General features: G+C 41.8%; 1 protein-coding gene across 4 annotated transcripts in view; it reads right to left on the bottom strand.

Moving 5' to 3' along the window:
- Positions 1 to 5,174: 5,174 nt before the first annotated feature.
- Positions 5,175 to 24,258, bottom strand: part of TTC8 (tetratricopeptide repeat domain 8) — a 59,431-nt gene continuing 40,347 nt past the window's right edge. For 2 of the 4 annotated variants that reach the window (XM_027972112.2, XM_027972108.2), the window contains 7 exons: positions 22,950 to 23,037; positions 20,048 to 20,158; positions 12,695 to 12,834; positions 11,232 to 11,406; positions 10,795 to 10,917; positions 8,019 to 8,102; positions 5,175 to 5,808 (listed from right to left, as the gene is read on the bottom strand). In XM_027972112.2, coding sequence (XP_027827913.2) covers positions 5,692 to 5,808; positions 8,019 to 8,102; positions 10,795 to 10,917; positions 11,232 to 11,406; positions 12,695 to 12,834; positions 20,048 to 20,158; positions 22,950 to 23,037 — 838 coding nt within the window. In that variant the 3' untranslated portion in view covers positions 5,175 to 5,691. The remainder of the gene's footprint in view (positions 5,809 to 8,018; positions 8,103 to 10,794; positions 10,918 to 11,231; positions 11,407 to 12,694; positions 12,835 to 20,047; positions 20,159 to 22,949; positions 23,038 to 24,258) is intronic. The other 2 variants (XM_042252845.1, XM_027972109.2) reach the window with 1 other exon arrangement.

The following is a 24,258-nucleotide window of genomic DNA, read 5'->3' as shown; positions in this document are numbered from 1 at the left end:
TGCCCTCAGTTTTTCCCAGCATCAGGGACTTTTCCAATGAGTCAGCTGTTCCCATCCAAAAACTAAAATACTGGAGTTCAGCTTCAGCGTGAGTCCTTCCACTGAGTATTCAGGGTTGATCTCCCTTAAGACTGACTGGCTTGATCTCCTTGCTGTCCAAGGGACTCTCAGGAGTCTTCTCCGGCACCACAATTCAAAGGCATCAATTCTTTGGTGCTCTGCCTTCTTTACAGTCCAGCTCTCACAAATGTATGTGACCACCGGGAAGACCATGCCTTGACTATACAGACTTTCGTCACCAAGTAATGTCTCTGCTTTTCAACACACTGTCTAGGCTTGTCATAGCTTTCCTGCCAAGAAGCAATTGTCTTCGATTTCAGGGCTGCAGTCAGCATATGCAGCGATTTTGGAGCCGGAGAAGAGGGAACCTGTCACTACTTTCACATTTCCCCCCTGTTTGCCATGCAGTAATGGTGCCGGATGCCATGATCTTAGGTTTTTAATACTTAGTTTTAAGCTGGCTCTTTCACTCTCCTCCTTCACGCTCATCAAGAGACTCTTTAGTTCCTCTTCACTTTCTGCCATTAGAGTGGTATCCTCTGCATATCTGAGGCTGTCCATGTTTCTCCCAGCTGTCGATTCCAGCTTGTAACTCATCCAGCCCTGCATTTCTCATGACGTGTTCAGTGTATAGGTTAAACAAATGGGCTGACAGCAGACGGCCCTGTCGTACTCCTTTCTCGATCTTGAACCGATCAGTTGTTCTATACAGGGTTCTAACTGTTGCTTCTTGGCCTGCATACAGGTTTCTCAAGAGACATGTAGATGGTCTGGTATTCCCACCTCTTTAACGGCTTTCCACAGTTTATTATGATCCACACACTCAAAGGCTTTGACATAGTCAATGAAACAGAAGTAGATGTTTTTCTGGAATTCCCTAGCTTTCTCTGTGATCCAGTGAATGCTGGCAATTCAATCTCTGGTTCCTCTTTTCTAACTCCAGCTTGGACATCTGGAAGTTCTCAGTTCACGTAATGCTAAAGTCTAGCATGCAAGATTTTAAGCGTGACCTTACTAGCACGGGAGATGAGTGCAATTGTCCGGCAGTTAGCACATTCTTTAGTACTACTGTTCTTGGGACCTGGGATGAGGACGGACCTTTTGCAGCCCTGAGGCCACTCCTAGGTCTTCCGAATTTGCTCACATGTTGAATGCAACGCCTTGACGGCATCATCCTTTAGGATTTTGAATAGTTCTCCTGGAATTCCACCGCATCCACTCACTTGAACAGCAGTGCTTCCTAGGATCCACTAGACTTTGCTCTCCAGAATGTCTGGCTCTGGGTGGCTGACCGCACCCTCACAGTCATCAGCTCATCTGGACGTTTTCATACAGTTCTTCCGTGTATTCTCTCCATCTCTTCTTGATCTCTTCAGTGTCTACTAGGTCTCTACATTTTATGTCCTTTATTGTGCCCATCTTTGGGCAAAATGTCACCTTGGTATCTCCAATTTTCCTGAAAACATCTCTAGGCTTTCCCCTCTGATGTCTTCTTCTAGTTTTACACGCTGGTCATTGAAGAAGACCTTCTTGTAGCTCCCTGCTGTCCTTTGGAAATCTGCATTTAGTTGGATGTATCTTTCCCTTTCTCCCTTGCTTTTTTTGGGTTCTCTTCTTTCCTTAGCTGTTGGTAAGGCCTCCTCAGATAACCACATCATCTTCCTGCTTTTCTTTTTTCTCTGGGATGGTTTGCCACCTCCTGTACAATGTCACAGACCCCCCTCCATAGATCTTCAGGCACACTGTTTACAAGCTCTAATTCCTTGAGTTTATTCATTACCTTCACTGCATATTCATAGACTTAAGTCATACCTGGCTGGCCTGGTGGTTTTCCCCCTGTTTCTTTAGTTTAAGCCTGAATTTTGCTATGAGAGGCTGATGATCTGAGCCAGTCGGTTCCAGATCTTGTTTTTTGCTGACTGTAAACAGCTTCTCCATCTTTGGCGACAAAGAATGTAATCAAATTGATTTCGGTATTGGCCATTTGGTGATGTCAGTGTGTGAAGTCTTATGTTGTTAAAAAAGGTCATTTTCTATGACTAATGCATATTCTCTTGGAAGATTCAGTCAGCCTTTGCTCCACTTCATTTTATTCTCCAAGGCCAAACTTGCTTGTTACTCCAGGTATCTCTTGACTTCCTACTTTTGCATTCCAGTCCCCAGTGATGAATAGAACATCTATTTTTGGTGTTAGTTCCAGGAGGTCTTTTAGGTTTTCACAGAACTGATCAACTCCAGTTCTTTGGGTGGTAGGGACATAGACTTGGGTTGCTGTGATGCTGAATGACTTGCCTTGGAAATGAACCAGGATCATCCTGTCATCTTTAAGGTTGCACCCAACTACTGCATTTTGAACTCTTCTGCTGATTATGACGGCTACTCCATTTCCTCTACGGGATTCTTGCCCCAAGTAGTAGGTATAATGGTCATCTGAATTAAACTTGCCCGTTCCCGTCCATGTTAGTTCACGCTTCCTAAGATGGCAATGTTTATTCTCACCATCTCCTGCTTGATAACGTCCAATTTTCCTTGATTCATGGACCTAACATTCCAGGTTCCTATGCAATACTGTTCATCACAGTGGTTAATATCCCCTTATTATTCAATTTTACTAATGCATATAACATTCATTTTAAATGATAGCTTTATTTAGAGAAGAGACACTAAGAGATTTGATACAGTAGTTAAAAAACACATACTCAGAGGCCACATGCAAGTCTGTGGTCTGCCTTATACCCATTTCTTTGCAAATAATGTGCACCTGGCTCCTGGGTATGTTATTAACCACTAGAGTAAATGTGCATTTGAATCCCAGTTCTGCCACTTACTGAGCTTGATAACTTGGGCAAGCTATTTGATTGCTCTGCGCTTCATATTTCTCACAAGAAAAATGGGAATAACAGCATTTCACAGGACTGCAATGGGGATGAAATGTCACTCTTTACCCAGAGCTTGAGCAGTGCTTGGTACACACAACATCCTCAGTAAATGCTAGCCACTGTTACTAGTTCTTATTTTAAATTAACTAAGAAAACAATTCACAATATAAAATTTGAACCTAAATACTGAATACAGTGCCAAGAAATTTGACAGTGCTTGAGGAATTTCTTGCAAGCCCAACAAGCGGTAGCTGCCGGGAGACAGCACAGGAGATCCCACCCATGACAAAGTCATGCAAAGGAGACCTGACAAGCAAGGCTTCAGGACTCAAGGGACTCCCTGGGCCGATCCCACCCATGACAAGGTCATGTGGAAGAGACCTGACGAGCAAGGAGGATCAGGACTCAAGGGACCCCATGGACCTGCTCGAACATCTACCTCAAAACTAGAATCTGTCTACTGTTTACTATATTATGCCTTTCACCAACTCCTCTGACACCAACGGGGGGGCTATCCCTGACCACCTTTCTCTGAAGAAAATCAGCTTAGAGCTCTAGTTAATAAATCTCCTGGGCATAATAGGAGTGTTTCGATTCAAACCCCTGATGGCTCTCTAACTTGCCTAACAGGTTTATCTGGACTTTTACAACTACGCTTGTGATTGTTTATAGCCTCCCAACTGCAAGAGGCACAGGAAGCTTAAATAAAGCCTTTTGAGGAGTTAAAATTATTAGAATGATACTGGTGAAGGGTCTCATTGTTGAGCCAATGTTTGCTGCCAAGTTTTCATATTGTGTGCATTAATTAAGTGTTGATATATAGAAATATAAGTAGTGGCCTTGATATTAACAACACTAAACCTTGAGTTAATAAATTCTTTCCCTGTTATAGCTCACTGCACCTTTGCCCTATAGGAATGCAACTTTTATCTAGTGCTTTTGGAAAATGGCGCCTGACTTTGGAAAAAACACTTTTAGAGAAAATTAGCTTTCTGGTTAACTAACCTTTATCAGAAGAAAGAGTCATAAAATATTAGCAGGCCTCCTGGCCAGAAGATGATGTAAATCACCTAAGACCTGTGTGTACAGATAGGCATGCAGAAAGCAAGCCTGGTCTCGATAAGGGTCAGGGCTGCTGACCCTGCATGACTCTGCATCTTCCATTATTCTCTATGTACAACTTAAGGTATAAAAGCTCCTTTTGAAAATAAAGCTGTGGACCTTGCTCACCGAAGTTGGGTCTCCCCGCGTCATTCTTTCTTTCGTTCTCTCTCTTTCCTTTACAGGCTGACTCCCTGAAGCGCAGGGGCCCTCTGAGTCCACTTCTCTGCCTGGGCTTCTAAGACTCACTTGAGAGGGTGCCCAAGGCGGGACACCTTCTGCGATTTGAGAGGGCGCCTGTGGCCTAAGTGAACAGTGCAAGCCCCATGCTGGGGCGTTATTGGCTTTCTGCATAAACACAGGAATATCAGCCTCTTTCTCTCCTCTGTTTTCTTAACTGCAGGATTCTTTCCTTGCCTCTTTCTCTCTCTCTCTCTCTAGTCGCCAACGCCGTCACGCTTTGGATATCTCTGGATCCAACCGGGGCTGGACCCCAGCAGGTGGCCTCTCATGGAGAACCAGGGGAGGTTCCAGCCTGAAGGGCCGGGTCAGCTGTGACGCAGGGCCTGGCCTCCTCCCCACGGCAAGATTTATCGACACGTTCTCTGAAGTTACTTCCAGCCTCTAACAATCTTATTCTCTGCATTCACACCTTTTGTGTTCCATCAGCTAAGCAGTACAATTTATATCAATGGAACAGAAACAAATACCCGTGAAACAGTTTTCACAAAGTTAAAACAATGAGAAGTACCATGGACAGATCCCAAAGCCCAAAGCAGGACCATAAGTGGCCCTGCCCCTTGAACGCACTTCCCTGTGAGAAGCCGTCAATGAGCGGTCCAGGAAACACTGGAGAGCGAGACTTCCACTCATGGTACTGGATCCCCCCTAACCTTCTCGGGGCTGACCATGCGGGACTTGTGGCTTATGACTCCACTCCTAATCCTGATATTCTTAGACTGACAACATGATATCCCATAAATAGCTTCTTAGGAAAAAGCAAAATTGACAGTACATCATTTAAAATAAAATTAGGATAATGACTTCATTTCTAAGACTTCATTTCTGGACTTCTGGAAAACTTGTTTCATCTGAGATGACTGAAACAAAAACTCATGAAAAGCAACAGAAGGATGGTGTTTTATACACATTTATTTAAAGCATAATATATAAGAAAATGTAGAATGTCTCATAAAGCATTTCATAAAAAATAGTTTGAAATACAACCTTTAATTTCTAAAGTCTGTACCAAGGGTAAGTATATAAGTTTCAGCCATAAAAGTGCAACTTTAAAGGCAGATTTCACACCTCTTAAACTACATGCTAGCTAATGGCCAACTAAAGGACATTAACAATGTGTATTTTTAAGAATTTGAAGAAATTCATGAAAATGTTTTGTAAACATTGTAAACAAACATCTACCATATACGGGAGAGTTCATGATCTGCTTACAAACGATTAAACCTTATCTTTTATGATATTATCTTATAAAGTTATTATTATACAGTTTTAAACATTCTGGTTTAAAATCCCGCTACACGTCACCTTCACTAATATCAAGCACAGGTTTGTATTACAAATATATATACAATACTACTTTTTCCCTAAATACATATATATATATATATGAATATATTTAACTGAGGAAAAATCAGAGCATAGCAAATTGCTGCTTTAACTGCTTAATTAAGTGTTGAGTGTCCACATGATCTGGAAATGCTGCTTCAGACTTCTTAGCAGCAGCATAACTCCTCTGTAGATCTCCAATCTGTAAGGAATAGCAGACCAGAATAAGACCACAGAATGAGAGCCAGAAAAAATAAGAAATGAATTTAAAAAAAAAACATAGTATCTGCAAAACATAAAAACCCAAGGCAAACTTCTTGACTATGTTACTTCAATATAAAAATTTTTTCACCTAGATTACAATTCAGTCTTGAAAAAGCATGAGCAAAATAACCAACCATGTAAATAATTCCTGTTCCATTACAGTTGTCTAGCTATGAACTCATAAACCTGTTTTCTTTTCCTGTCACTGATAGTCTCATAAAAATAAATTGACGTCTGCATGCTAAAACAGCCAACTCAGTTCAGTCTGTAATTTACCACAGACAATGATACGTTTTGGTTAGGGTAGTATCTCTTAAGACAGGGAACTTAAGTAAAAACTATTGTATTTAAGATATAACATGCTCTGGGAGCTTTTAAAAGGTTGCTAACAGTAATGTTGGGAAGATATCCAGTTTTTAAAATTCATTAAGGGTATCTTTGATTTTCAATAAACTTTTTGTTACAATCCAGTCCCAAAGGAAAACACATATAGTATCTGAATCCATCTGAATGCACCCTGATTCATGTATACACTTCCAACAGGAGAGAGCTTTGCAGTGTGTGCACACACACACACAAATACAGACCATTTCACTTCTGGTAGTGCTTCTGTAACACACATACGAACTGAAAACTTTTCTTTTTTAAATCATAGCATTTCTTTTTAACATAGTATTTTCTCTTATGGAAGTGTAGCCTCTTGCTAACAGAAATATTCCATTTGCAATAAATATCATTAAAATTTAATAACACTCCTGAAAGAAAGTAATCAAGGCTTCTTTGTGGTTTAACTAACTGGCAGCAAGTGCATGCGTGCTTAGTTGCTCAGTTGTGTCTGAGTCTTTGCGACCCCATGGACTGTAACCCGCCAGGCTCCTCTGTCCGTGGAATTTTCCAGGCAAGAATACTGGAGTGGGTAGCCATTTCCCCCTCCAGGGGATCTTCCCGACCCCAGGATGGAACCAGGGTCTCCTACGCTACAGGCAGATTCTTTCCCGTCTGAGCCATCAGGGACGCCCAGTGGCAGCACAGCGCACTGGGAAACACGTGGGCGCTGGGCATGAATTCTGAACCTGCCACTGCCGTGGCGCTCCAGAGAAGTCTGCTAAGTTCCAAAGCCTTGACTGCTGTTAGAATGCAAGCTGCATGAGGCAGAAGTTTCTGCCTGATTTATTCACTACTAACATCTTCTGTGCCTACAGCAGCGCCTGGTACGTAGCAGCTGTTTATGCAAGTTCAACAAGTGGAACATCAGTTGTATGAAAAAATGCACAGGGAAGGTAAGGGTTACCCACATTGCAGGGTTGTTGAGAGAATTAGAGGTGTGGAGAGTACCCAGAAGAGTGACTAGCACTTAACAAGTGCTCAAAAATGACAATTTATAAAAAAAAAAAACAGCATATTTTATTTTCAAAACACAAGAGAATGAATGAGCTCACATTCATGTTATGAAAAATGATTTTTATAACTTTCTGGGTCTATAAAGAAATAGTCTTTACATCAGCAAATATTTTTAGCCATTTCCTTATCCTCAAAACTCATCTTCCATGTTAAAGGAAGTCTTGCAAGTAAAAGTTATTAGATGACTTTTCCTTCTTCCTTCTTATTGTAAAAGGACACACAATTTCTTTTAGCTCTTAGATGTTAATTGACTTATAACACAGTATCAACAGTTGCTTCTTTCCTATATTGTTCATTGCTGAAACAGCTTTCACTAACATCCCTAATTTTATAGCATCATGCTAGACTTGGTGACTATATGATCTATAAATGATATATAGGATTTCCCTATAAAAAAAACACTAATTACTAAATCCTCCCCAAACCAGAAGTTAATGAGCAGTTTTTCAATGATTAAATGTCATCTTTTAAAACATAAAATAATTCTTCTGCAATCCATAATGGCATTAAGCTCAGCTAATATTCAGTGATAAATATACTTAAAGTATATTAAACATTCCCTTAAAATGAAGACATATGTGTAAATAATCAAGTGTTTAAAAAACCATTTCTCTCATAAAGTTATGGTTAGAATGTCCTCATTTATCTGTACAATTTTTAAAACCAAGGAAGAAAACACACACACACACACACACACAAGAAGAAAACAAATAGGTCAGATGATAAATTGATAAAGAAAGAGAATACCTTATCAGAAATTGTTGCAAAATTAAAATGTGGCTCGTACATATGGGGTGCTAAAGATGATGCAGTTTGTAACAGTGCTTTTGCCTGTTTAGAAAAGATAAAGAGAAGAGAGAGACCAAAGGCATGTGAGCGTATATTAGCACTATACCGGTGATACTTTTTTTTTTGGTAGAAGAATACTTTACCCAGGAAAGGACTTTAAAAAACATGATTCTGTAATAAACATGGATGAATTTCTATGAAATACAATTTACAGATATAAAATTAACTACTTATATCTTGTCAAAATTATATTTAAAATAAAATGCTTCAAAATATGGAGAAAAGAACAGAATTGAAAAGTTATGTGAGAACCACTGTTCTTATAGTTTATATTTCAGTATGATGTACAACTCAAACTATAGTCCTCTCAATGCTAAAAAAAAAAAGTCTTATCAATCTAGTTTTTGTCGCTGTTGATTGATTTAGTGGGCTTCCAACTACCTTCTCTAAGGCAACAACCAAAGCCATCAAAAACCACAGCAAATTCAGATCACCACGTTCTGTGCTGGACAACAACGAGCAAGCACTTATTATACTGCTGACCTGAAAATGACAACTGAAGGCAACCAAAAATGACAAGCTTTTCGCTCACTAAAGCACTCGAAAGACAAAACTCACATCATGTTTTGTTGCCTGCAGGCTCAAAGGATCACTCGCTGCAGAGGCCACGGAGTGACATGAGTAGCCTGTACACTCACTGTTAAGACCTCAAACTCAGCACTCCTAAGCGGCCGAAACAGCCTTTCAACGTGGAGCTCAGCTTCGCCGTATGAACCCGAGGACAAATTCTTAAACCCTTTTTTTAAAGGAAAATAACAGCTTATATGAGATGGTAGGTATTAATTTTGCGATTTGCTAGTTTTTTAATTGAAGCATGTGTGTGTGTGCTCAGTCGTGTCCGACTCTTTGCGACCCCACAGACCACAGCCCGCCAGGCTCCTCTGTCCATGGGATTTTCCAGGCAAGAATACTGGAGTCGATTGCCATGTCCTTCTCCAGGGGAACTGAAGTATAATTTTTAATAATAGTGAGACCTTTCACCGAAACATTTCAAATCAACTGCATACTATAGAAACAACAATAAGTAGGAGGGAAAGAAAATCACCAACATGGAAACAGAGAAAATCATAAAAAGCGCCTGCTTCAAATGGATACAAAGTTCCACGACAGAACAAGTTCCCACTTCAGAGCAGTTAGCTTTTGTTTACAAAATACGCAGCCACTTTACTCGCTTTGGGAAAATGTTGTGAGGCAAAGGCAGCATCCACTGAGGTCTCTTTGCTTGTCTTCTCAGGTTTAGCAACACGCTTCGGAGGCCAGGCTGGAGGTTACCGTCCTGGCGTGCTGCGCACAGGGTCTGTGACCTTGGTTAGTTATTTACCCTCCTCCTCTGTTTCATCATCTCTAATACAGGGAATGGAACAGCTATTTATCTTGTCATTAATATGGTATGAGTGTATTTAGCTTTTAAACTTCCCATTAGGTAAATGATAACAACAAATAGAATGTATTAAGCATCTATCATGTGACTTTACTATTCCAAGCACTTTACTTGCACAAGCGGCTCACCTTCACAAGAACCCCTCCAGGTCAGCTGCTGTGATGACGATTTTATCATCCGCCCATTCTACCCACACTAAGCACCTCCCCAGTGTTGGGCAATGGTTCTGATGTTGAAAATGCAGCAGTTAGAAGACAGAGAAGGCCCCTGCTTTCACACAGCTAGCATTCTACATTCTACACACACAGACTGCAAAGGTCTGATAAAACGCCAAGGACTGGGAAGGAGAAAACACCAGGAGACGATAGTGAGGGCTCCTTTAGATTCATGGTCTAGTGGGTCTTTCTGAAGAGGTGGTAATTAAGCGAAGACCCAAACGATAAAAAGAAAAGGGTCCCTGTCGGATCTGAAAGAAGTCTAGTCCAAAGGCCGCTCAGCAGGAACGGGCCCACCCAGCGGCCAGCAGCTCACGCGTCTGACGGCCCGGGAGAAGGATTGGTGGCAAAGCATGGTCTGAGGGGCCCCGGAGGCCAGACAGTGTGAGGCCCCAGAGGCTGAGGTTTGAAGTTCAAACTGTTCACCTATCCCGAGCTGCAGGGAGGAGCCTTTGGAGGATGCTAAGCAAAACAGTGAAATAATAAGCAAAATAATCTTGTTTTAAAAACATACCCTAAGGCTGTCCTGAGGAAAATACATTACAGGGTGCACTTCCTTGCTGACGGAGTGGAAACAAAGACCACACCTGGGAGACTCTCGTGCTCATCCAGGCGGGAGACGACAGCGGCCTGGAGGAGGGGGCGGGGGGCCGAGAGTGGAGGATGTGTGCGTGGCATGGACGGGGTTCACTGGAGGCAGGGGGTGGCGGGAAAGGGGCAGCTGGAAAAGAGAAGTTTCTAGGGGGGTGGGAGGGGGTTCTAGGATGTGTAGGGGGTGGTCCTAGGATGCGGGCCTGAGCAGCAGGGTGGTGGCTGGGGGGCTGTGAACGGTGGAACGGTTCACGACCACAGGACAGACTGGGGAGGTGCAATTTTGCCCTAATAAACTCGAGTGTTCTATTTTAGACACTGAAAGGTTAAGTGACTTGTCCAAGGTCACACTGCCAATACTGGGACTCAAACCCCGGGCAGTCAGACCCCAGAGCTCATTTTGAAACTGTCATGTGTGAAAATGGCTGCACGTGGCTGCTGCTCTGGGAAGCAAGCAGGCTGTCCGCGGCCCGCGGGGCTGGCTGACCTGCTCCACGTGGCCCCTCCGCATCTCCAGCACGGCCAGGTTGTTGTAGGCCTCTGCGTGGTGGTTGTTGCTCACCAGAGCCAGGCGGAAGCACTGGTGGGCCAGGTTTGTGTCCCCTATTCCCTGTAAGAGAAGAGCACAAACTTGCACACACAAATCTGGCCACTTCCTCCCGCCTCTCTGACCTCCTCACCCCATACACATCTCTCCTGCCACTGCAGAGAAAACAACACGTCCCGACACAGGAGTCGGCTGTGACTTGTACGTAAGGGGATTAACCTGAGGATGTAAAACGAGTTTGGATGACTCCCAGCAATCTCTATAAATTGGTACAAGGACTGTAACCAAACCTGGATTTCCAGTACGTGAAAATTTCTTCAAGACTAACATGTGCCTACCTTTTCTAGAACAGAAACTCTACCAGGGAAACAACATACCACAGCGACGTGTCCCAAGTTGTACCAGACGTCAGCTACCTCTTCTTCATTTTCAGCCAGAGAAAGGGCACGTTCAAATGAGGTCAGAGTCATGTCGTACTGCTGGGCGAAGAAGCAACATAGCCCCAGGTTGTTGAAAAGCTGGCAGTTGTAAACACCCATCTGGAGGAGTCGCCTTTTTGAAAAGAACACACACTCTGGTGTCAGATCAACTTTACAGATATTGACATATTTTTTACAAAGTTAGAAGTGAATTCATTTTATATGTTTTTAATACCCTCCAAAGAACAGAAAGTATTATAGTAAATGAAAAAGAGTTTAAAGCGAATTCAAAAGCATGCCTTTTGTAATGGTTCCAGTCATGAGAAATGTATCCAGAGGCAAAGTCAGAAATAACTTATCTAACTTTTTTTTCCCCCCAAAAGCTTTGCTAGAGTATCAAAATAATAAATAAATAGTCACATAAAGTAAAACCCCTACACACTTTGGCCTCATGCAACTTTGGGGCTCGGAAGGGAAACTTCTGAGTCCTTCTAACCGAGTTTTGTTTAGCCTCCCGAGGTTTCAGCTGAGTTGGATTCTGGTTGTGCTGTGTGGTTCAGCTACATCCAGTGACCACCAGTGAGCTTCTACTCAGGGAGACGAGACTGTCGGGGGATCCCGATGTTCCCCATTTAGCTTTCACGCTGCAGCTCAACAACCCTATTTTGCCTCTATTCATCATTAATCCCGAAGGATGAGAGTTCAGACAAGCATATGAAAATCACCCCAGCTGCCCTGAGGACCCGCTCCAGGGGTAGGGGAGTAGAGACAGCTGTGTGAGCGCAGGCTGGCACTCACATTATTACCTTTGTGCTCCAACATGTACTTAGAAAGAACTCTTATCAGCTGCCAGTTATCTCCCTGTTTATTACCCAAGGGCTAAAGAGGAAATCATAATTAAAAAATTAATCTCAGGAACCATCTATAGGATAACATAAGTATGTGCTCAAAGAACCAGTGAAAATCACTTATTTAGATTTTGCAGACATATTTGTGGGATTCTGTTTTAAGGTCCTCCTCACAACTTTAGAGCCTGGGGTCCACTGCTCTTTACAAACGACATTCTCATTTTACCTTTAAGGTTTTGACACTATGTACAGTGGTATTAATGGAGGCCATGACGTGGAAGCTTCTAGTAACTGCTGTTATTGGTTGATGACAAAATGGCCGATTCACACACACCGACATGGTGTTAAAAGTAGGCATTTATCCAGGTGTGTTTCGGCAAGATGCTAACTACTTCTGCATTTCCAAATTATTTAGAAATAGCTTCAATAGTCATAAAACATCCGGGTGCTTGAATTTTTGGTCTCATATAGACATGGCCCACACATTGTTTCCCTGCATCTTCGTTCCGTCCTTGTCACTTTTTGCATCACTCTTTCACAGGAAAGCAGTTTCACAAATTGAACGTAGTGTACCTGTAGAACCGGAGAGCCACTTCCGGCTGATCAGAGTAGAAGTGGTTGCTTCCGATGCACGCAATGGCTTCCACATGAGTATTGTCTTGTTTCAAGACCTCTTTGTAGTATTCAGTGGCTGATGAAATATTGTTCATCTCCTAGTCTCCATCAAGAGGGAAGAGCAATACTGTATTAATACTCAACAAGAAATTGTTACTATGATGACTGGTTTACATTATTTTATTCAGTTCAGTATTTTTTCCAATTCAGTATTTATTAAGAGCCCACCACAGCCAGACTCTGTTCTAGGCCCTGGGGACACAATGTGAACAAAAAGATAAAATTACAGGCACCACCCCACCCCACCCCTCCATCTGTAGTTTCACATTCATGAGTTTGGTGAGCCACAGATCAAAACTATTTAGAAAAAAAATTCCAGAAAGTTCCAAAAAGCAAAACTTGAATTTGATGCACTGGAAATTCTTTATATACTATTTATTGTGCATCTCCAGCTATTTACACAGCACTTGTATTGCATTCGGCATCACGCGCTATCTAGAGGTGATCTAAAGCATACGCATCGGGACTTCCCGGGGGTCCAGGGGCTACGGGTCCTCCTTGCAATGCAGGGAGTGCAGGTTCAGTTCCCGGTTGGGGAACTAAGACCCCACAGGCTGCGGAGCAACAACGCCCACGTGCTGCAACGAGAGAGCCCACGCACCACAATGAAAGGTCCCACGTGAAGGAACTAACCCAACACAGACAGATAAAAATGTTTAAATAAGTGAAGTATACAGGTAGATGTGGGCAGGTTGTATGAAAATACTCTGCCACCTTATATACGGGACTGGAGCGCCACGGGATCACCAGGGAAGTCCCAGCAATGTGTTCTTTCAGTCTAAGAAATCATTACTCATCCAGCTCTATTTTGAAGTTATTAAACAATCCAATAATCCAGTTGGTTTAATAGACAGTCTTTATCACATAAATTTTCATATATATGAATACACATAGATTCTATTTCTGTGCTTTCTTTAATCTATTCCAGCATTAGAACTATTTATAGTAGCTCAAGAATAAATTTTATGAATGTAGATTTAAAATAGTATCTTCAAACATACAAATATCACTTCAACTATCATTTAAGTGATTATTACAGTAGTTATTAGTGGTTATTTTTTGAACTAATCCATTGAATATCATCAGAGTTAAAGTAAGAATTAAAGATTTTAAAATTTAAAAAATAAAAAACTAAAAAAAATAAAATAAAATAAAATAAAGATCTAGAAAGTGAGAAAAAAAAAAAAAGAGAAAAAAAAAAGAACTGACTCATTTGAAAAGACCCTGATGCTGGGAAAGATTGAAGGTGGGAGGAGAAGGGGACAACAGAGGATGAGATGGTTGGATGGCATCACCGACGCGATGGACATGAGTTTGAGTAAACTCTGGGAGTTGGTGATGGACAGGGAGGCCTGGCATGCTGCAGTCCATGGGGTCGCAAAGAGTCGGACATGACTGAGCAACTGAACTGAACAGAATATCAACACTGGGTTTTATTTAAAACAAAACTGTAAATAACTTAGGGAAGTGAATTTTGCTATGATTCTCAAATTCTGTTATATATCAGAATCACCTTGTGAGCTTGCTCAGCAGACAAAAGCCTGTATCCCACTTTCCAGGACATGTGAGTCAGGAGGAGGAAGATGGACCTCACTCTCAAACACTCCCAAAGTCATTTCTACACAAAGTAAAGTTCAAGGACCATGAGAACAACATTTCCTAGGGTAGTTATTCAGTTTCAAACACCTTTTAACATTTGCAGCGTGCTGTGCTTAGCCACTCAGTCGCGTCCAACTCTTTGCAACTCCTTGTACTGTAACCCGCCAGGCTCCTCTGTCTATTGAATTCTCCAGGCAATAATACTGGAGTGGGTTGCCATGCCCTCCTCCAGGGGATCTTCCCAACCCAGGGATCAAACCCAGGTCTCCCGCAATGCAGGCGGATTCTTTACCATCTGAGCCACCAGGGAAGCAATACAGGCCTTTATTTGAACCTTTTACCGCAGAATAGTTCAAATAAAAGCCTGCCTTTCAAATCAATAAACAAAAGGCCCCAAGAAAAAGTAAAACCACAACCAAATAAATTTAGCAAGGATAACATTATTTAAAACAAGATTCTGTACAGAACAAGCAATAAATAACAGGCAGCAAAACATGTTCATTTAAAAGAAACAAGATCAAAATGAAAGTGATTTAAAAAAAAGAACATAAAGGAAAAGAATCCCTCCAGAGAAAAGTATGATATTCATATGAAAATCCCTAAAGGCAGATGCTGTGTAAGCTCCAAGGCTGAGAACCAAACTTTACTAATTAACCCTCAATCCACTGTCACATAAAGAGAAAAGGAACACAGTGGAAATCTTCGTAAGGCAAACTTTGCCGTAAGTGAAATTAACCATGTAAATTCAAGGGGAAATGCTGCATCCGGCTGTTCCAAGTCTGTGCTCAGCCCTCGGACACCCGATTTGTACACGACGTCGTCCTCAAAACTAGGATTCTCTCTTTTCACTTCTTTCTTCCTTTGAGTAAAAATTCAGATTCTACTTTTTCTCACAAAGCCTTCGCCTGTCACCCTTACAAAAGAATGTGCTTCTCCAAGTCCTGGCCAGACCCAGAGCAGGGGAAGGAAGAAGGTAGCTGATTAAGGAATCCACTCCAGACCCGCTCCCTGTCCCAGCCATAGCAACGATCACTGTAATGGGAGCGTGGAAGGAATCCTTCCCACCAGTTCCTCATAACAGCAGCTCCTACCTGAGAAGGGCAAAAGGAAAAAAAGGCACGAACAATTCCAACCACATCAAGACAGTCACCACTACGAATTTCACAGCTTTCAAAATGGATTCTATTTTATTTCCTTCCTAAGCTTCTTGGTCAAAATTTTGTTCATGTTCAATTTAAGGTCATACAACTAAAGACAGAGAGATACTGATACCGCTTTTTTCACTTCAGTTCAGTTCAGTCGCTCAGTCGTGTCCGACTCTGCGACCCCATAAATTGCAGCACGCCAGGCCTCCCTGTCCATCACCAACTCCCAGAGTTCACTCAAACTCACGTCCATCGAGTCAGTAATGCCATCCAGCCATCTCATCCTCTATCGTCGTCCCCTTCTCCTCCTGCCCCCAATCCCTCCCAGCATCAGAGTCTTTTCCAATGAGTCAACTCTTCACATGAGGTGGCCAATGTACTGGAGTTTCAGCTTTAGCATCATTCCTTCCAAACAACACCCAGGACTGATCTCCTTCAGAATGGACTGGTTGGATCTCCTTGCAGTCCAACGGACTCTCAAGAGTTTTCTCCAACACCGCAGTTCAAAAGCATCAATTCTTTGGTGCTCAGGCTTCTTCACAGTCCAACTCTCACATCCATACATGACCACAGGAAAAACCATAGCCTTGACTAGACGGACCTTTGTTGGCAAAGTAATGTCTCTGCTTTTGAATATACTATCTAGGTTGGTCATAACTTTTCTTCCAAGGAGTAAGCGTCTTTTAATTTCATGGCTGCAGTCACCATCTGCAGTGATTTTGGAGCCAAAAAAATAAAGTCTGACACTGTTTCCATTGTTTCCCCATCTATTTCCCATGAAGTGATGGGACCAGATACCATGATCTTCGTTTTCTGAATGTTGAGTTTTAGGCCAATTGTTTCACTCTCCTCTTTCACTTTCATCAAGAGGCTTTTTAGTTCCTCTTCACTTTCTGCCATAAGGGTGGTGTCATCTGCATATCTGAGGTGATTGATATTTCTCCCGGCAATCTTGATTCCAGCTTGTACTTCACCCAGCCCAGCGTTTCTCATGATGTACTCTGCATAGAAGTTAAATAAGCAGGGTGACAATATACAGCCTTGATGTACTCCTTTTCCTATTTGGAACCAGCCTGTTGTTCCATGTCCACTTCTAACTGTTGCTTCCTAACTTGCATACAGGTTTCTCAAGAGGCAGGTCAGGTGGTCTGGTATTCCCATCTCTCTCAGAATTTTCCACAGTTTCTTGTGATCCACACAGTCAAAGGCTCTGATAGTCAATAAAGCAGAAATAGATGTTTTTCTGGAACTCTCTTGCTTTTTCCATGATCCAGTGGATGTTGGCAATTTGATCTCTGGTTCCTCTGCCTTTTCTAAAACCAGCTTGAACATCTGGAAGTTCACGGTTCATGTATTGCTGAAGCCTGGCTTGGAGAATTTTGAGCATTACTTTACCAGCATGTGAGATGAGTACAATTGTGCGGTAGTTTGAGCATTCTTTGGCATTGCCTTTCTTTGGGATTGGAATGAAAACTGACCTTTTCCAGTCCTGTGGCCACTGCTGAGTTTTCCAAATTTGCTGGCATATTGAGTGCAGCACTTTCACAGCATCACCTTTCAGGATTTGAAATAGCTCAAATGGAATTCCATCACCTCCACTAGCTTTGTTCGTAGTGATGCTTTCTAAGGCCCACTTGACTTCACATTCCAGGATGTCTGGCTCTAGATGAGTGATCATAGCATCGTGATTATCTGGGTCATGAAGATCTTTTCTGTACAGTTCTTCTGTGTATTCTTGCCACCTCTTCTTAATATCTTCTGTTTCTGTTAGGTCCATACCATTTCTGTCCTTTATCGAGCCCATCTTTGCATGAAATGTTCCCTTGGTATCTCTCATTTTCTTGAAGAGATCTCTAGTCTTTCCCATTCTGTTGTTTTCCTCTATTTCTTTGCACTGATTGCTGAGGAAGGCTTTCTTATCTCTTCTTGCTATTCTTTGGAACTCTGCATTGCTTTTTTAGACAATGGTCAAAGATTTATATTTATATGCTTATCAAAATTACATTCACAAGGTAAAGCTATTTCTGAACAATTTAAGGGTTGTTGTTTTCATATTACAAGTAATACATGTTGATTACAGAAAATCTGGAAAATAAAAACCATTCACATACTGCTACCTAGGTATGGCAACTATTAATACTTTCCATTCTTTTTTCTAACAAAATAATTTTAAAAGATCATACCCAGCATTTCAAGGAATTTAAAAGAGAACAAAGATGCTTCTGTTCAATACTGTATTGGAAGTCCTAAACAGTAAGGTTTTTTTTAAGTAAAATAATTGAAATTAAGAGATAAAACTGTCTACATTCACAGATGATGATAGTTTTACTTAGAAAATCCAAGAGAATCTATGATGTTATTAAAAAGACTATTTAGCCAAGTTTTAGTATCAAATCAACATAAAGTAATACATTCCAACTCACCAGAAATGACCATAGGAAACACAAAAGAAAAAGAAAGCAGTTCATTCAGAATTTTACCTACAAATACATCTGTGCAGAAAAGAGCTAACATAGTCAGCCTGGGACTGCTACTCTTAGAAAGGCCTGTGAAAGGCTCGCCCTTGGTGAGTAACTTAGAACTTGGCTTGTGTGTGTGCGTGCGGGAGTGCTAAGTCGCTTCAATCGTGTCTGACTTTTTGCAACCCTAGACTACAGCCCAACAGGCTCCAGTCCATGGGATCTTCCAGGCAAGAATGCTAGACTGGGTCGTCATGCCCTCCTCCACGGGATCTTCCCAACCCAGGGACTGAACCTGCGTCTCTTACATCCCCTGCATTGGCACACAGATTCTTTACCATTGGCGCCACCTGGGAAGCCCAGCTAGTGCCCTACACTTATATGAAACTTTCCCCAAGTGACAGCGTGGCTCCCTACACCTGGACCGCACAAAGCGCAGCGCATGTGCTGTGCGAACACCTGCTTCACTCCTCGGGGCCTGGGGTCCTGGTACGTGATAGGCAGGCGGTGCCTCCCTCTATGGCTGGCCCCCAGCAACAGATTGTTGTTGTTGTTCAGTGGCTAAGCTGTGTCCGACTCTCTGAGACCCCAGGAACTGCAGCACACCAGGCTCCCCTGTTCTTCACTATCTCCCAGAGTTTGCTCAAACTCATGTCCGTTGAGGTGGTGATGCCATCCTACCTTCTCATCCTCTGTCGTCCCCTTCTCCTCCTGCCCTCAATCTTTCCCAGCATCAGGGTCTTTTGCAATGAGTCGGGTCTTCGCATCAGGTGTAGCTTCAGTATCAGCCCTTCCAGTGAATATTCAGGACTGATTTCCTTTAGGATGGACTGGTTTGACCTCCTTGCGGTCCAAGGGACTCTCAAGTCTCCTGCAGCACCGCACTTTGAAAGCATCAGTTCCTCAGTGCTCAGCCTTCTTTTGTGATGGATACCAGGTCTCTGATGAGCTCCCCTGGCAGACAGTGCTTCACACATGTGGCCACACCTTGCAGAAGAATCAGATGTGTCCTCTGTGACTCCACCAGGCGTCTGGGTGGGTGGCAGGGGAACTCTGGAAAGCCTGTGTCTGGTTTCCTCTGAACTTTGCCCCACATGCCTCTTCCCTTTACTGATTTTGCTACAAAAAATTGTGGCTATGAGTACAACTGTGTGCCGAGTCCTGAGACCTAAATCACTGAACCTCACAGTGGTTTTGGGGACTCTCAACAAAACATTCATGAAGATAATTACAAGATATTCATTGAAAGACAACAACAACAACAAAAAGACCTAAGTAAATGGAGAGTTATATCATGATCCCCCGTGGGAAGAAAGGCAGACCCTCCACCCTCATCATTCTTACATTCAATGCAGTTCCAAAGCACATGCCGACAGGGTTTTTTAATATGGAAGCGCAAAGGGCCAAGAACAACCAACTGTGAAGAACAGGTGGTAGAATTTTCCCAACCTGACATCAAGAATTATTATGGAGCTATCTTAATTAGGCCGCAGGGAGAACAACTCAATGGGGCTTTTGATGAAATTTGACAAAAATGGCTCTAAAATTTATTAGAATAAGCAAAAGTCCAAAATAGCCAAAACATTCCTAATGAAGATGAACAAAGCGCCCTCCCAAAGAGTAAGCATAATAAAGCTACATAATATTGGTTTAAGGATAGACAAGCAGACCAACAGAACAGAATGGAAAAGCCAAAACATATCTACCATATACACAGAAAAAAACCTGCTGCTTGACATGACAGACCTGAGAGAAGGGCCAGTTACCGTGCTGGGACAGCCAACCATGCTGAGGGAAGAACTGATTCAAAGTCCTATCTCGAACCATTCGCTATAGCCTTCTGGGTGTTTGAAATACTTCATCATAAAAACTGAAGTTTGTTTAATGTATACACTAAAATCTCTTCCTCTGTTGGTAAATCACTGGCCAACAATCTTAATTTTACAAACTGTTACATTTTATAAGACCCCAAGGGACTATGTATGAACTTACTTAAGTAGCATATAACCTCAATCTTATATCAACTTTTTGAAAGATAGGAACCTTACCTCATAGATCCTGGCAATTCCACAAAGTAGGGTTACCTCTCCTGGAAACTTGTCTAAGCCTTGTTTGAAAAGATTTAAAGCAGTCACGGGTTGATCCAATGAGATGTAAACCTAAAACCAGGATACACTTCAACAAAAGTACTGCTTCTTAAAATAACAGTATTCATTATGACAAATTTAAAATTATTGCTTAGTAACAAATTATCTTCTAGATATTACAGTAAACATTTTTCAGAAATGTGTAGGATTAATTTCCAATAATGATGCTATAGCTTTATCTCCTCATGCTGTATGTGACACATTTATTCATTTATTCCTTCAGCAAACACTTATTGTGGGCTTACTACTGTCACAGACTAGAGAGTAACTAGAAAAGGATGCTGACATACGCCAAAAACTATCACATGCTGTGAAACAATTATCCTCCAATTAAAATAAATTGATTTTTTTAAAAAGAGAGGATCAAGGGAAAATCTTTTTTTAGGATGGAACAGATATAAGTGTGTCTATAGGCGGGCACGAAGGACCAACTGTGAGGGTGCTTTTGAAGACGCTGGAGAAAGAGGGCATGCCCCGTGGGAAAGTCTGAGAAGGAGCTGCTGGGGAAGCCTCTGGAGGGTGGGTGGGGAGAAGGACCCTGAGAAGTAGAAGGGAACACGTGTGTAGGGTAGAGGGTCGGGCAGTTGAGAGGGTTAGCACTCGACACTCCCATTTAACAGCTTCCACCACTTAACTAGCAATGAGAACATCCAGGGTGGATGAACCGTAACCTATTAGGGACTTCTAAAAGGGGAACTGCAGTTCTATGTATAGAAACAAAAGATTAAGACATTTTTTTTCCTTCATGATCTTGGATCCTCCGTTTCTTTCTAAACATTTAGACTGTGCTTCGAAGAAGCCCAAATGGAGACACACAAAACTGCCTGCAGTGTTTACTGATAAACAATGAGACTAGAGGAAAGGGTATGGATGAAAACTTTTCAATTTTTACCTTACATGCTTCTGAACTGCTTTTTAAAATATAATAATATAATTCCATATGTGAAGTAATATAAAATATTTAATAATTCTTAACAAGCTTAAATTATAAGAGATAATGTGGTTCCTAAAATCTGCTTGGTCTCTACTTAGCAATAATTCCTTCACATATCAAAAAAAAAAACAAGTAAACTGTAACCCTATATAGTCACATAGGCAACAACAGAGTTAAGCAAATCAATTTATGAAAAAATAATCAAACCATGTATTTAACAATAGTTAAAATAAAAAGTACATTTTTAACCACATGGCAAGTAATTATCAATTAAGAAGATAATAGTCAAATACTGTAACCTGAGTTATAATTTTAAGCTGTCAGAAAACTTACTGTGATGTTTAGAAACCTTTTTAGAATTTAACATATAATGTATAAAGACACTCAGATATTAGAGTTTCAAACATTTTTTTAAAACTACTGTAAACATACTAAGTTAGCACAGTAAGTTTATATGGCAGAACTTCCATTTGATTCTGTTAGTATGCTAACATTAATACCGTATTTAGAAAGTAGCAGCACTTCCTTTGGAGAAGGCAATGGCACCCCACTCCAGCGCTCTTGCCTGGAAAATCCCATGGACCGAGGAGACTGGTGGGCTGCGGTCCATGGGGCCGCTAGGGGTCAGACACAACTGAGCGACTTTTTTACTTTCCACTTTCATGCATTGGAGAAGGAAATGGCAACCCACTCCAGTGTTCTTCCCTGGAGAACCCAGTGGACGGCGGAGCCTGGCGGGCTGCCGTCTACGGGCCTGCACAGAGTCGGACGCGACTGAAGCGACTCAGCAGGAGCAGCAGCAGGCGCACTTCCTTTTCTGTCTTATCTTTTCAGCCTCCTTTACGACACTTTTTAAATTTAAGAAATTCTTAAAGATATATTAATACAAGATGATATCCTAACTACCACTTCATCAAATGCTTCTTTTAAAGTAGCCTTGGTGAGGGTAAAGAAGTCACTAATGTAACACTGGAAATTCCAGGTGGCCCTTCACTCTGTCGTGGCTGTGGGTGGCACTCAGGCGGCTCTAGAATCAGAAAGTCCTGGGCTGAACTGTTGCCGTTCAGTCTCTGTCGTGTCTGACTCTCTGTGACTCCGTGGACTGTAGCCCGTCAGGCTCCCCCGTCCATGGGATTTTCCTGGCAAGAATACTGGAGTGGGTTGCCATTTCCTTCTCCAGGGGATCTTCCCGACTCAGGGACTGAACCCCCATCTCCTGAGTCTCTGGCGATGACAGGCGGACTCTTCACTGCTGAGCCACCAGGGAAGCCCCCAGGTCTGGATGCTGGCCCTTAACAGGCAAGTGAGGCTGAGAATCTGCTCTTACCCTCTTACGTCCCCTTTTCCTCAACAGCACAAAGGAAATGTTAAAATCCGCTTTGCGGTGTTGCTAAGAAAGTTTAATTAAATTACATGTGGAAAAGACTTGATAAAATGCCTTACACTGAGTAGGTGCTCAATAAAGGGGAAATACTGTTTTTGTTACAATGGCAGAGCCCAAAAGTGAAGGACCTACATAAAAACAATCCTGTTCTCTACAGTCTGCTGACACGAGAAACAAATGTGTTGTAGAAAAACACCTCTCTGGGGCTTGTGACCCCTGGGGACAGTAAGCCCGTAGCATGTTCTTCCGATCTAAGGCAATATTTCAAAGAGGCTGTCTTACTTTCCCTGGCAACCGATTTTTCCTGAGATGGTTATCCTCCGAATGGTCTCACCTTTTCCCTTACCATTAAAAAAAAAAATTAAGTCTGAACATATTAACTTGCCAACTGTTCTTAAAGAAACTGGCAACTCTCCCCATGCACTGGTTGGAATTTAAACATTTATCCAGAGAAGACAAATTCCACTCAATCTAAGAATACTTACTTTTGCCAAGTAGAGAAATGTATCTACCATTTCCTGCTGCTTCAGGGCTGATTTAAACTGTTTCTCTGCTTCCCGATACAATCCTAACCTAAGAACAACCATTTTAAAAATTAGACATTCAATTTAAAACAAATACAACCAGCATTCATTCATACCCTGAGGATATGAATTAGAGACAAATTACATCTGTTAAGAGTAAGCATGTACCAAGAAGGCGATGTTATATGCACACATGCATATTTATAAAGGTTAGGAAAAAGATGCCGGCATTCCCATATTCACTGTCTAAACACTTAAATGGGGTGTAGATTCTGTCTGAAGCCTAATCACAGCAGGATGTCAGTGAGTCACCAACCAAATTGCTTGTGTCAGCTGACATGTCACATGACCTCAAGAAATGCTCAGAGCCTCCATTTTATTGGAAGAACTGAAGATGACATTTCTTTGAAAAACATCGTCTACTTAGAGATAAAAGCCTGTTTTTTAAAACTGAGGTACTGGGTTGGCCAAAAGGTTCATTCGGTTTTTTTTTCCATTAAGATGGCTCTAGTAGTGCTTAATGGTCTTTAACTTCATTCAAAACAATTTTGTTAGGTTGTATTGTGACAGCTGTCATATCAGTGTGCATTTTTAAAAAAACATCAAAACTGGTGAATTTTTGTGTAGTCATTTTAACACTGAAGAAAGAAGGGAAAAAAGCAACATTTTCAGAATACTATGCTTTATTATCTCAAGAAAGATTTAAAAATGCAACTGAAATGCGAAAAAAAAAAAAAAGCAGCGTATGGAGAAGGTACTGCGACTGATCAAATGAGTCAAAAGTGGTTTGTGAAGTTACGTGCTGGAGATTTCTCACTGGACCGTGCTCCACGGGCACATAGACCTGTTGAAGTTGACAGCAATCAAACTGAGACATCCATTGAGAACAATCTATGTTATACCATGCAGGAGATAGCCGACATGCTCAAAATATCTAAACCAAGTGCTGATAATCATTTATACCAGTGTGGTATGCTAACCATTTCGATGTTTGGGTTCCACATAAGTTGAGCAGAAAAAAATGTTCTTGACTGTATTTCTGATGCGTTTCTCTACTTACACAGAAGGGAAATGCTCCATTTTTAAAACAAACTGTGGCAGGTGATGAAAAGCGGATACTGTACAATTGTGTGGAATGACAGAGACTGTGGGGCAAGTGAAATGTACCACCACCAACCACACCAAAGGCCGGTCTTCATCCACAGAAGCTGATGTTGTGGGTATGCTGGGATATGCTGGGATTGGAAAGGAGTCCTCTATTACAAGCTGT

The sequence above is a fragment of the Ovis aries genome, chromosome 7, assembly GCF_016772045.2.
Source record: "Ovis aries strain OAR_USU_Benz2616 breed Rambouillet chromosome 7, ARS-UI_Ramb_v3.0, whole genome shotgun sequence".
In the NCBI taxonomy this organism is placed as follows: domain Eukaryota; kingdom Metazoa; phylum Chordata; class Mammalia; order Artiodactyla; family Bovidae; genus Ovis; species Ovis aries.
Note: the sequence above shows the minus strand (reverse complement) of the source record. Positions and strands in the feature narration are given on the sequence as shown.